The sequence below is a fragment of the Amblyomma mixtum genome, chromosome 2, assembly GCF_055824585.1.
Source record: "Amblyomma mixtum isolate Tamu chromosome 2, ASM5582458v1, whole genome shotgun sequence".
Taxonomy (NCBI): Eukaryota; Metazoa; Arthropoda; class Arachnida; order Ixodida; family Ixodidae; genus Amblyomma; species Amblyomma mixtum.
In genome coordinates, this window is record NC_143013.1 from 145,434,902 (window position 1) to 145,448,924 (window position 14,023).

The 14,023-nt window shown below is 47.4% G+C and overlaps 1 protein-coding gene across 1 annotated transcript in view; it reads left to right on the forward strand.

Moving 5' to 3' along the window:
* LOC149361157 (acetylcholinesterase-like) overlaps window positions 1–14,023 on the forward strand; it is a 99,649-nt gene that overhangs the window by 75,318 nt on the left and 10,308 nt on the right. The window contains exons 11-12 of the mRNA XM_089572596.1: window positions 3,590–3,839; window positions 4,971–5,085. Of these exons, the coding sequence (XP_089428722.1) occupies window positions 3,590–3,839; window positions 4,971–5,085 (365 nt within the window). The remainder of the gene's footprint in view (window positions 1–3,589; window positions 3,840–4,970; window positions 5,086–14,023) is intronic.

Genomic DNA, 14,023 nt, shown 5'->3' on the forward strand with positions numbered 1-14,023 from the left:
CGCAATCCCGTGAGGCGTGCGTGGGTTGGAGTATTCCACCGTAATAAACAAACTGGAGCGTGGTGGTAGCGTGACATTGTCATCACACACGCGAAAAACAGGCCGGTCGGGCTCGCTGCTGTCGGCTATGGCACACTGAGGTGAGAACGTCACGACAAGTTCGCGGAGGTTGATTATCGCACCATGTTCTCGAAGAAGATCAAACCCGAGGATGAGGTCCTTCGAGCAATGAGCCAACACAGCGAAGCAGGCAGTGAAGGTTACACCGCGAATCTCCATTCTAGCGGTGCAGACGCCAAGCGGTGTCACCAGATGGCCTCCAGCTGTCCGGATGTGCGTTCCAGGCCAAGGTGTCAGGACTTTCCTCAGGACAGTCGCCAGACCACGACTCATGACGAAGAAGTCGGCGCCGGTATCTACGAGAGCAGTCACGCGGCGGCCATCAACGATGATCGGGATTTCAGCCGAAGCTTGGTCACCTTCGGAAAAACGCTGTGTGGGGGAGGTCGGACTTGGGGATCGTTCTCGCGGTCGAGTTGGGGCGTCAAGCGGAGACCTCTCTGTTCGTCGGAAAGACGTCGGACGTAAGGGTCGTTCACATTGTCCAATTGAAGCGTCAAGCGAAGGCGTCTCTGGGCGTCGAAAGGTCGTAGCGGCGTGGGGTCGGAGGTCAGGTCGCATGCTAACGTCGGTGAGCGGAGGATGTTCGTCATTATGTCCAGTGACGGCTGCCCTACCTCCGGGGGTCGCCGTCCTCAGTTTTCCCGGCGCGGGCTGGAGGACTGCCGGACGTAGGACTGGCGGGCAGGTGAAGACAACCGTCGAGGCGACGGTCACCTGGACTGACGTTGGGCAGTAGGTGCAGGTGGGACGTTGGCCGCTAGGTACTGATCGATCTCGCGGGGTCGTACACCATAGCGTGGCAGGGGTGCGTCTGGCGAAAAGCCGCGCAGGCCAATCCGGCGGTACGGGCAGTGACGACGGATGTGGCCTGCTTCGCCGCAGTGGAAGCACAGGGACCTGTTGTTCGGCGTGCGCCACATGTTTGCCTTCGTGACGGGTGGGCGGTCGTCTGGCAGCGCTGCCGTATACGGGAATTGGCGGGACGGCGCGGTAGGGGCAGGAGAGTAGAACGCCGGCGGTGGTGGCGCAGGACTTCGCAATGCCTCGCTGTATGTCATCACATAGGGCGCTGGCGGTTGGGGAGGTTGAATGGGCAGCACCGTGCGGCGTATCTCGTCACGGACAGCATCCGAGATGGCGGTCACACTAGGAGACTGCTCCACAGAGCGAAGCTTCTGCAGCTCTTCGCGAACGATGCTCCTGATGAGCTCTCGGAGGGAGGTGTTCTCATCCCCGGGCTTCGGCATGTGGCACTCCACAGCAGTGATGTTTGATGGACGGCCGTAGTGCGCAAACCGCTGTTGCAGGGCGCGCTCCATGCCTGCCGCTTCCTTTGCAAAATCGGCGACTGTAGTCGGTGGATCGCGCACGAGCCCAACGAACAATTACTCCTTCACTCCCCGCATCAAATGGCGCACCTTCTTGGCTTCCGTCATCGGAGGATCGGCGCGGTTGAAAAGCCGGGTCATGTCCTCCACGAACATCGCCACGCTCTCGTTTGGCTGCTGCGCTCTCGATTGCAGGGCCAATTCAGCACGCTCCCTCCGTTCGTTGCTGCTGAAGGCATCCAGCAACTGCCGCCGGAAGTCTTGCCAGGTGTGGATGGCGGACTCGTGGTTTTCGAACCACGTCTTGGCGGCGTCCTGGAGGGCAAAGTAGACGTTCCGAAGCTTGCGGTCCTCGTCCCACAGATTAAATTCAGCGACCCTGTCATACCCGTCCAACCAGTCCTCCACATCCTCAAACTTGTCACCATGAAACGACGCAGGCGTACGAGGCGTATGAAGAAGTAGCGGTGATGAACTCACAGATGGCTGGAAGGTCTGGCAGGCCACCGTAGAGGTCATCGTGCGGGATGGCGCGGTGAGGGGATTATACTCGGGGGCTAAGCCTTTCAAGCGGCGGCTTGACTTGTGGACAGGTGTCGTGTCCAGGGATTGTGGCGTAGCGCTGGAGGTTCCTGGGACCTCTTCGTACATGGATCGTACCCAGCACTTCCACCAAAATGTCACGGACGCCGGTAGAACGTTCTATCACTGGCGAGCACACTGGGCGGAGCGCAGCCGGCCGACCCTAGCACCGAGCAGAAGAGGACGAAGTCCGGCGCGCGACAAAGGTCGTAGACAGACCGCACGGGGGCGCCGGTAGAGTGTGGCAATATATTCGCAGCTTTTTTTTATTCCAGTGATAAGAAATTAAAAATCTTGTTCAGAAAATTAATGTACCGAACTGAATACTAGCTACAATAACATTATTTTTGTTGACGTAAAAGAATACACGGTGGGAATTAAAACGAAATAAGCTCATAAACCCTATGGATAAAAGATGCCGAAAAGCCAGTTCTAAACACGCTTTCAATTACATGCAAATTATTTGGCCTAATCAGCGTTCTGAAGCAGTAATTTTCATGCACTAATCAACCGTTAAGGGTGATGGCTGGTCGATTATCCGTGTGCTCTGGGGTCATTTCGAAGCTGCCGAACTCCGATTGCCATTAGCGTTGGCTTAGGAGTACACGACTTCTTCAGGTGGTTTTTCTCCCTATTCACTCGCCATACAGCGAGCACATGTCAAAGTGAAATGGCGGCTCATGAAAGGAGCCTACCAATAACGACGGAACATCAGAAATGTTGTAGACGATGCAGGTTAAATGAATGTTTTCTTGCGTCTCACTAGCAGCTTGCTGCTTACCGCTTTTCGTTGTAGCGAACCAAGCGTGTAGTTGGGGGGACCACTGTCACCCAAGTCAACCAATCTCTTCTACTCGGGCCCCTCAATGGTAGTGCCCCCTGCTTTCTCCGTTTATCAAGACAAGTATTTATTTATTTATTTATCTATTTACAGTACCTACAGCGCCCAACGTGCATTATTGTTGGGAGAGTACAGAAAAAAGGGAAACAAAAATAATCCTTACATACATACGTTCATTCATACACCGCGCTTACCGACAGGTCAACAACACTTCCTTTAAAACATCTAAGAAAACAAGAGTACGATTCTGTTGTATACATTTAATACGCAGGCTCTGCAGGACATAATAATATACACCAGAACTAAAGCGAAAGAAAACGCCAAACAGCACCAGACGCTTTGGTGAAAAAAACCTAAAAAACATTTTGAAAAATAATCTGAAGTTACACATGGAACACAACAATTGAGTTGAGAAGGGTGAAGGAGGAGCAGTAACAATATGTTCAGGTAAATTATTCCAGTCATGGATTGTTTTCGGAAAGAAAGTGTATTTCAAAATATTGACCCTACACCTGTATTCCCGGATTTTCATCGAGTGATCAAATCCATGAGATACGTAAGTTGGTGGTTTCATGTATATGTTCCTGTCAATGCCTGTTCTGCGTTAAACTTAACCCCCAGTGAAATGAACAATTCATCGTGGTGCACTCTAGGTATGACCACACGTTTCGGGGCTCCGTCGATTCAGTGCACGCACGGGGACCGCGCCGTGCAGGTACTACAGCTTCGCTGCCGGAGATCTGGCCACGGCCCTGGGCTGCCCTCGCGAGGACGCCGGAGAGCAACTCCTCTGCCTCCGCAACGCCCGCGCCAGGGACATTGTGCTGGCGGCCAGCGAGCGCACGCGCTTCTTCGGCCCCACGCAGGAGCCCAGCGTGCACTTGGCTGCCGCAGTGGCTGGCAGGCGCTTCTTGCTGGGGACCGTCCCGGGCGAAGGTTCGCACAATCTGGACATTGTCGCACGGGTGAGCACTTGCCTCCTGTGCGAGTACTCGATTCGCGTGACGAAACTGTAGGCGGCACGCTAGGAGCAACCAAGGTAATTTTTTTTTTCCAATGTCAATTCTCAATCTCCTCTATTTCTAGGCAAGTCTTCGCAGCGTATGGAGCCTTGCCCATGTGAACTGCTTAGCCGGCTGCATCTATTTTTTAAAAAATCACGACTTTCCTTCAGCCTTGTTTCCTCATGCAATGGTTCTCTTCAAGATCCGTGCCAGCACTGGCGACACTGACAGTTCCTTTCCATGGTACCTCATAGCGTACCGTATGCACAGTCAACTGCTCCAATTGTCGACGCCAGCGGACACATGTTGAAGAACATCAAAATTCGACCATCAGGCCGATACTGACCGGCGAAGGAAACTTCGAATGCACAAATGCAGCCATATAAACAGACTCACAGAAAAGCACATAATTATTAAACTTGCGCGAAATGGACGACTGCAGCCTCCTTTGACATCGTAAAGAAAACGAAGGATAATTCGTTTAGGCACGAAGATGAAGAACCACATAAAACGACGACTGTCACAAGTACCTTTGTGGCAGTGCTAGCGGCAGAGGTGTTTCTTCCCCTTTGTCGCTAAAAAAGAAATTAATCTTTCAGCGCTATTCTCATTGATCATCAATCAAAAGGCCAGCAGAAAAATTTAGCACACACAATTAGCATTTAGTATGCACAGACCACGTTATATTGTAGCGCACAGATAGTAGTTGAGATATGTTTTTTTAAAACATTGCAAGCGAACTTGCTGCACCGGCGCAACCACCAACGTCCGGCTGAGACTGCGAAATTTCATAACGCTCTGACAGGTAGGCTGCGCAAATAATCCCCTCTTGATGAATTGCATTTTTGATCCGACGGGAGCTTCTAATGCTTCAGTAGCTGTAAAACTCACCTTTAGCATTACCATTTCAATTTTTTCTTAAAAATCTTTCGTCAAAATTTTGCGAAGGCGACAATTTATACGGACGAGCCAACACGGAATCTTTTGGTTCAAATCGACGTATGCGCAGGGCAACTTATTTCATGGTGTGAAATAGCAACGCTCATTTTTCCAGATTAGCTGTGCGTATTCTTTTCGATTTTCTCTGTACAGAAGCCGGGCAATCTGCAGCAAAATCTGATCGCATTCCTGCAGACCGTGCACCACATCAATCACAGCACTGAGCTCGCCGAGGTGTATCGCAATGCTGTTTTTCTCCAGGACAAAGGTACGTTTCTGTCACCAAAACGAAGCAAGATTCGAAGTACTAGCTAATTATTCATTAACTAGTATTCGAGTTGTATTTATGCCACAACACGTTCCTTGGGACATGTGAAGGCATAATCGTTGTTTTCACGCCATAATCCTGACCGGTCATGGTCGTGCTTGTACTGCACTGTAAGCTATCTTCCTGTACAAAATCTCCGTTCTCAAAAAGACTAGCATCTTTCTCATTCATTCCATATTTCGATTCGTTTTACGTTTGCCCAATATAGGACTTAGCCCTTTAAAGCTACAATTCCTATCGAGCACCATCTGCCAACAGCGCCAAAGGTTCGACAGCTTCTTTAGGCAACTTTGCATTTTGTACGAACCTTAAATGCCAGCAAACAGCTTGTGCAACATGGTCAATGCTTAGAAAACTAGCGGATTAAGCTTGCGGCTCGCTAACTTATTAAGGTTGTGTGCCATCTTGCGCAGGTAAGGGTTCACCTCCGTTTGTTCTTCCCGCCGCCGCATTCGCTTAGAGGTTATGGCTCTTGGCTGCTGACCCGAAAGACGCGCGTTCGATCCCGGCTTCGGCAGTCGAATCTAGATTGAGGTGAAAATCTAGAGGCCCGTGTACTGTGCGATGTTAGTGGACAATTAAAGAAGCCTAGGTGGTCAACATTCCCGGGGCCCTTCACTACGACGTCCCACATAACCTGAGTCGCTTTGGGACGTTAAAACTCCCATCAACCATAAACCAAACCATTTATTCTTCGCCCAGCTGAGTATCGGTCATTGGTCTTAGCCAGCCATACTTGACTTTTTGGAGCGACAGTTACGTCAACTGACAAAAAAAAACCTACCGAAGGAACACTGGGTATAGAAATATGACGAAAAAATGTTTAAAGCCTCTCGCATTTGTGAGGCCAGTATCATCTGATCGTGGACTCTGGCCACTTTATCGCTATTCCTCGCTTCGCCATTTTTGAATGGGCTAAATGAAAAGAAGCTAGCTTCTTATCCCGAAAGCTGCAAGCCCAGCGTTTCGTCATCATCATCATCAGCCTGAATACGCCCACGCAGGGCAAAGGCCTCTCCCATGTCTCTCCAATTAACCTTGACCTTTGCCAGTTGCGGCCACCGTAAACATACAAACCTCTTAATCTCATCCGTCCACCTAATTTTCTGCCTCCCCTGCTACGCTTGCCTTCTCTTGGAATACACTCTGTTACCTTTAAGGACCAGTGGTTATCTTGCCTTCGCATTACATGCCCTGCCCAAGCCTGTTTCTTCCTCTTGATTTCGGCTAAGATGTCATTAACGCTCGTTGGTTCTCTCACCCACTCCGCCCGCTTCCGATCTCTTAACGTTACACCTATCATTTTTCTTTCCATAGCTCGCTGCGTTGTCCTTAACTTACGCTGAACCCTGTCTGTTAGACTCAACGTTTCTACCCCATAGGTGAACACCGATAAGATACAGCAGTTGTATGCTTTTCTCCTGAGGGATATTGGTAAACTGCCATTCATGATCTGAGAGAACCTGCCATATGCGCTCCACTCCATCCTTATTCTTCTAGTTATTTCTCTCTCAGGTCCCCGCAGGGGGGCGTCTGCAGCATGCAGACGTTGGTGAGTGGCGACACCACGGGGTTAACCCGAGCATCCGCAGGGACATCCCCGCAGGGGGATGATGGTGAGCAATGTGTCACCATGGACCCGAGCATCCGCGCTTAGCCGTGTGTGGCATCGCCGTGTCCGTGGAAAAGGGGATCCTGGTGGTTGAGCCGTTGCCGAGCGTTTGGACCCTTAAGGCCCCTCGGCAGAGGCAACACACCACTTTGGCCCCAGCTTCCTGTAGACGGCACCTCCGGCCTGACCCAACCGGAGGAAATCGGCAGTCGCCTTTTCCTGTCCGCCCTTCTATCTTTCACTTTCCTATTTCCTTTCTTACAACTTTCCTGTATCCTCCTCTCTTCTTCGTTCTTCCTCTTTTTCCTGGCGGCGAGGGTTAACCGTGTGTGACCAACTACCCTGAGTTGAGTCATATTAGGTTATAGTTAAGGTGTACAGCTCACGTGGGCAGGGCTTGTTTTCAAAGTTCCTGTCGCGTACCCTTGTTGGACTCCATGGTGGGTGGCTGGCACCATGACAGAAAAACCTCAATTTTTTATGGCTCCCCCCCTTTCAAAACCTGATCGCTCTCTGAAAAGAAAGCGGACCGAAGCAGCACACTTTTTCATGAAAAAGAAACCAACTTTCACTAAGTTTCATGTTATACGCAGTAACTGTGAAGAAAAGCAAGCCCGAATCATATCCCCATTTCTTGTTACCAAATGCCTAACAGATACCTTAGGGCCTGGCTACAAGGTATCCAAAATGTCCAGCGGCGACCTACTCCTCGAACTACGCGAGAGCATCCAGTGCTCGAAACTTGCAAACATTGCTTCTATAGGGGACATCTCTGTCTCCGTGACTCCCCACCGATCCCTCAACTCAGTCAAAGGCGTCATCTCAGAGGCTGACTTTATCCGCCTAACAGAAACTGAAATGCTTCAAGGACTATCCGAACAAAATGTAATTGACGTCCACAGTATCGAAATCCGCAAGGATAACAAGGAAAGAGACACCAAACACATGGTCCTTACATTTAACACCAGCAGCTTGCCCGAATCAATCGAAGTAGGATACCTGAAAGTGAACGTAAGGCATACATACCAAATCCCCGCCACTGTTTCAATTGCCAGAAGTTTGGCCATGGCTCACAGAGCTGCCGCGGCCGCAAAACCTGCGCGAAATGCGCATCAAAGGACCACCAGTCTGAGAAATGCGACGCACCACTACGCTGCGCAAACTCCGAAGGCGACCACGCTGCGTACTCCAGGGCGTGTCCGTCCTGGAAAAAGGAGAAAGAAATCATCACCATTAAGACCAAAGAAAACATTTCATTCAAAGAAGCCAGAAGGCGTTTTGCACTTAACAACACATTCTCCTTCACAGCGAAACCAAACTTCGCTGATGTGGTGCGCGGGGGCGTAGCACCACACAGCACTCCAGCACCTGCCGCGGCCACTTCCACCGCGTCTGTGGCAGTGCCATCCACGCCCCAGGCAGAGACAGCGAAGGCTGCTCTGCCAACGCCAAGCCAGGGAGTGCCGGCCCACGGGTCAGCTTCCCGCAGGACTTCCCCCCGTCGGGGTAGGCCTGACACCCACACACCCGCGGAATCTCCGCGGTCGTCCAGCACCTCTTGCGAGGTGATGGACCAAACTCCCAGCCCGCCTGCTTTACAGCGGCGGAACAGCTCTCTTGTGCGGAAAAAAGGCAGGGCTACCATAACGGCCCCAGAAAATAAGTAAACTCTCAATCGTTCCTATCCCAAACATAAATATGGCTTTCCTAGTTCAGTGGAACTGTAGAGGAATGTTGAGGAACTACAGTGACATAAAAGATATTCTAGGGTCAATCTCGCCCGTAGCTTTATGTCTTCAGGAGACCAATCTTGGTCCTCAACATGCAAATATCCTGAAACATTATAAAACTTTTAGACACGATCGTGAGCAGGCAAATAGACTCTCTGGAGGCGTCGCGATTATCGTACAAAGCGGCGTTCCTTCTCGAGAAATAAAACTCAAAACAAAACTTGAAGCCGTTGCGGTCAGTGTCGTCAGCCATAAAACAATCTCTCTCTGTTCTGTATATATACCTCCACATTCTACATTAACAGTCCACGATTTACAAGAACTTATCAATGAACTTCCAGAACCGTATCTAGTAGTTGGGGACTTTAACACTCACTCCCCTTTTTGCGGAAGCGAGCACTGTGACTCTAGGGGTCAAATAATCGAAGATTTTATCCTCACAAACAATGTACAGGGTCTGTTCTGAAAGTAGTAGGACTGGTTTTTTCCTGGGCGAACGGGCGGACGAGAGGTGGTCTGCGCGTGCAGGATCGTTGAAGGGGGATATTGGGAATGCTGGGGAAAATGGGCAGTCGGCTCTCGGCCGTTGAAGAGAGGAGGTCGCTTGTACTGTGAACCCCTGTCGAAACGTCTCGTCACGCAGAATCGTCGAGCGTTTACTGGATTAGCGATGCGCGATCAAATTTTGAATAAATCTTGGTAAAACAGGCAAAGAAACTCACAACATGATTAAGGAGGCCTACGGTGACGCTTCCATGGGTAGATCAGGTGTTTTTTGAGTGGCACAAGCTGTTCCGAGAAGGTGAGGAATGAGTGGAGGAAGGCGACCGCTCCAGAGGCCCTTCGACCAGAAAGACCAACGAAAATGTGTAGCGAGTGAAACATTTACTTAACAGTGATCGTAGAATAAGTATCAGAATGATTGCTGATGACTTGAGAATTCCTCAAACCCAAGTTTTTGAGATCGTGACAGAAAACTTATCCATGAGGAAAGCGTGCGCGAAGTTGGTGCCGGGAGTGTTGTCAGAGGAGGAAAAGGCCATCCGGTAGGCTCTTCTTCATCATGTGAATGAGGACCCCGATTTTTTGCCCAGCACATGGCGGCAACGCTGACTCAGGCCCCCTACAGCCTCGACTTGGCCCCGCCAGACTATTTTCTATTCCTGAGAATAAAATCGACGCTCAAGGGGGAACATCACGGATCGGTAGAGGTGATTAAACAGGCCGTGACGAGGGAGCTAAACAGCATTCCGGTCCAGGCGTTCCTGGAGGCATACGAAAACTGTAAAACTCATTGGCAGCAGCGTGTAGGTGCGGAAGGGTGCTACCTTGAAAAATTGTAATCGTTTGTACTATTCTCTTGAATAAATTTTGTTTAAAAAAATGAGTCCTACTACTTTCAGAACAGACCATGTATGTCTTTTAAATACAGGAAAAGCCACCTACTGCTCCCTGCCTCGGGGAAAATGACCTTTTTAGATTTGTCATTTAGCTCACCTTCTGTTTTAAATGATTTTAAATGGGATGTCATTGACACCCCATATGGCGGTGACCACCTCCCTATACTAATCACTTTAACTTCCTCACCAAAAATAATCCCAACAAAACCGCGGCTCTGGAAACTTCACCTCGCCGACTGGTCACTTTTTAAAGGAAAGGCAACTTTAGACGATATAGTTTTAGAAAATCTCACCATCGACCAGATAAACGAAGAGTTCACTAACTGTATCATAACTGCCGCACTCACAGCTATTCCTCAGTCGTCGGGAGCGGTGCGACAAAACCATAAAGTATGGTGGACAAAAGACTGCAAGGAAGCAAAAAAACAACAAAATAGAGCTTGGGGTAAATTTCGGTGGTATCCGACACATGAAAATCTCGTTAATTTTAAGAAGGCAAGAGCCAAAGCTCGGTACGTCCGTCGGGGTGCCAAGAAAGCATCATGGCAGAGTTATGTTTCATCCATTAACAGTCAGATGACATCTAAAAAAATGTGAGAGCAGGTTCGCAAATTAAATGGAAACTTTTCACCCTTCACAATTTCTTTTTTAACAACACCTGGTACACAAACAAGCATAAGAGAACAGGCAGACATACTGGGGGAACATTTCGCTGCAGTTTCAAGTTCATCACACTATACACAGTCTTTTTAGAACACAAAAACACAGCCGAAAAACAAAGACTTTCAACTAGTGGTGGTGCAAACCAAAAATATAACAGTGTGATTACCCTCCAAGAAATAAATACAGTACTGTCTGCTGGTAAAAAAACTACTCCAGGACCCGACCAAATCCACTACGAAATGCTGGCCCATCTATCTCAACCTGCCGTAGAGGCACTTTTAAGGTTCTTCAACCTAGTTTGGATATCAGGCAAAATATCTGAGGCCTGGAAAAAAGCTATTAATGTACTGTTTCTTAAACCTAGTAAACCCCCAACCTCTCCTAGTAGTTATAGACCCATAGCCCTGACCAGTTGCGTAGCCAAATCCTTCGAAAGTGTCCTAAATAGAAGACTAACCTTTGTTCTTCAATCCTGTGAACTTCTTGATATCCACCAGTGTGATTTTAAAAAGGAATGCTCCACTACAGATCACCTAGTCCGTCTCGAAAATGCAGCCAGACAAGCTTTTATACACAAACAACACTGTCTTGCAGTCTTTTTTAATTTAGAAAAAGCATATGATACTACCTGGAGGTTCGGGATTCTTCAGGACTTAGCTGAACTTGGCATCCATGGCAGAATTCTGAACTCCATTAAAGACTTTTTATCTAACCGCTCATTTAATGTCCGTCTAGGCTCAACCCTTTCGAGGGATTTATTCAGGAAAATGGAGTGCCTCAAGGGTGTATTTTAAGCACAACTCTATTTATTGTAAAAATGAATTCTCTTAACCAAATAATACCAAGGTCTGTTATGTATTCACTTTATGTAGACGACCTCCAGATAGATTACACATCCTCCAACATATCAACATGTGAAAGACAAATACAGCTAACAATAAATAAACTGACAACATGGGCAGACAGAAATGGTTTCCGATTTTCCCCACAGAAAACAGTGGCCATTCTGTTTTCACTCAAACGAGGCTTACAGGCAGACCCCACCCTACACCTTAACGAAATAGATTTACCAGTAGAAAATGAACATAAATTTCTAGGCATAACATTTGACAAAAAACTCACTTTCCTGCCTCATATTAACACATTAAAAAAGAAAACTTCCCGATCACTGAACATACTCAAAGTCCTTTCACATAAACACTGAGGTTCTGACAGGGCAGGGCTTCTAAAAATTTATCACTCTGTGGTACGATCCTCACTAGACTATGGTAGTATAGTATATGGTTCAGCAAGGCCATCGTAGTTGAAACGACTGGACCCAGTGCACAATTTAGGTTTACGTCTTGCAACTGGCGCTTACAGGACGTCACCCATTAATAGTCTCTACGTTGAAACAAATGAACCATCTCTTACAGATAGAAGAAGCATACTTACAGGCTCATACGTCCTAAAAATCCGTTCCCTACCAAAACATATTTGTTACGAAATAGTTACAAAGTGTCCATCCAGAACAATTTTTTGTAATAAACCACAAACTGCCAGACCACTCCTCTTGCGTTTTGAAGAGATGTGCCAGAGTCTCGGTGTACTGAACACATTACCTAACATTTCGCTCAGACGAGAGCCACTACCTCCATGGTACAACTTCCCTGCAATATGCGATTTCACTCACACAGTTTCACAAAAAGCAAACCCCGCAACAACATATAGTACAAGAATTTCTTGCACTGGAGGAAAAATACAATGGTTTTGCGGATTTTTATATGGACGGTTCAAAAACAGCCACCTACGTAGGAAGTGCGGTAGTACGAGGGCATGAGAATGAAATAATGAGACTTCTACAGTGTGCATCAATTTTCACAGCCGAATGTTACGCTGTATGCTTGGCCGTAAAAAAAATAGTAAATGAAAACCTCAGAAACAGTATTATTTACACGGACTCCCTTAGTTTACTTACAGCTCTTCTCTCTAGGAATGCAATTACCCCGATGCTCGGTGACATAATACACAACATAACAAAAGCCATAGCTCAAGGAAAAAAACATAAAACGTTGCTGGGTGCCGAGTTACGTCGGAATTAAAGGCAACGAGAGAGCAGACCTCTGCGCTGCGCAGGCTCGTAGCAAACAAAGAAAGTAGTCATTCCCTTTAAAGATTGCATGAACTCGGTACATTGTGAAATAAGGAAAAAATGGCAGGCCGCTTGGGACAATGAATAAAACAACAAACTACACTTTGTAAAATCAGTTTTAGGCGAATGGAAATCTTGCACCCACCAAGAACGCTTCAAAGAAGTCATTATTTGTCGTCTTCGTATAGGACACACGCATCTGAGACACAATTTCCTACTGTCAAAAAAAGAGCAACCTTTTTGCAAAGAATGCGGAGTTGAAGTTATAATTAACCATATTTTATTCACTTGTATGAAATTGGAAAAACTAAGGAAAAAGTACTTTGCTCAATTTTATAACGAATACATCCCCTTTTCATCCCGCACTGCTTTTAGGAGATGATGCAATTGTTGATATATCATGTGTTTTCAGCTTTCTTAAAGAAACTGGATTTTTTAAGTGTCTAAATTTTTTACCCACAGGTCTGCTTTAATTCTAATACACCTCAGCCACTTACTCACCCCTGAGAAGAAGGCTGAGGTTTTTAATTTTGTTTGGTTGGGAGTCTCAGTGTCCTTGTCCAGCCAAGGATAGCTACTGAGGTTTCCCAGCCCCGTTTAAAGCTTTTACTAGTAGCCATTTTTAAAATTTGTGTACATGTTCAAAAGGTAATATTAATGTCTGAAGGCCTTTACACCAAGGATTACTTTTTACATGTCTCTAATATTCAACAATAAACTTTTACAATACCTTGTGTTTGGCGCATGATGGCCTCAGTTGCCTATGTGCCATAAAACCCAACCCAACGCAACACACAACACAACACATTTCTCTCTCATGATCCGGATCAGCGGTCACTACCTGCCCTAAATTGGCATATTCTCTTAATACTTCCAGCACCTCGCTACCCATTGCGAATTGCTGTTCACTTGCTAGACTGCTGAACATTACTTTTGTTTTCTGCATGTTAATTTTTAGCCTCACCGTTCGGCTCTGCCTTTCTAACTCATTCATCATGTTTTGCAGTTCATGTCCTGAGTGACTTAGCAAGTCAATTACATCAGCGAATCACAGATTACTTAGGTTTTCTCCATTAATTCTTATCCCCAACTGTTAACACTTCAGTCACCGGAATACCTCCTGTAACCAGGCGGTGAAGAGCATTGGAGAGATCGTGTCTCCCTGCCTGACACCTTTCCTTGATTGAATTTTATTGCTGACTTTATGGAGGGCTGTGGTAGCTGTGCAATCGTTATAAATATCTTCCGATATTTTCGCATAACGCTCTTCTACACCCTGATCCCGCAATGCCTGAATGACAGCTGAGGTTTACATTGAGTCAAATTCTTCCTCGTAATCAGT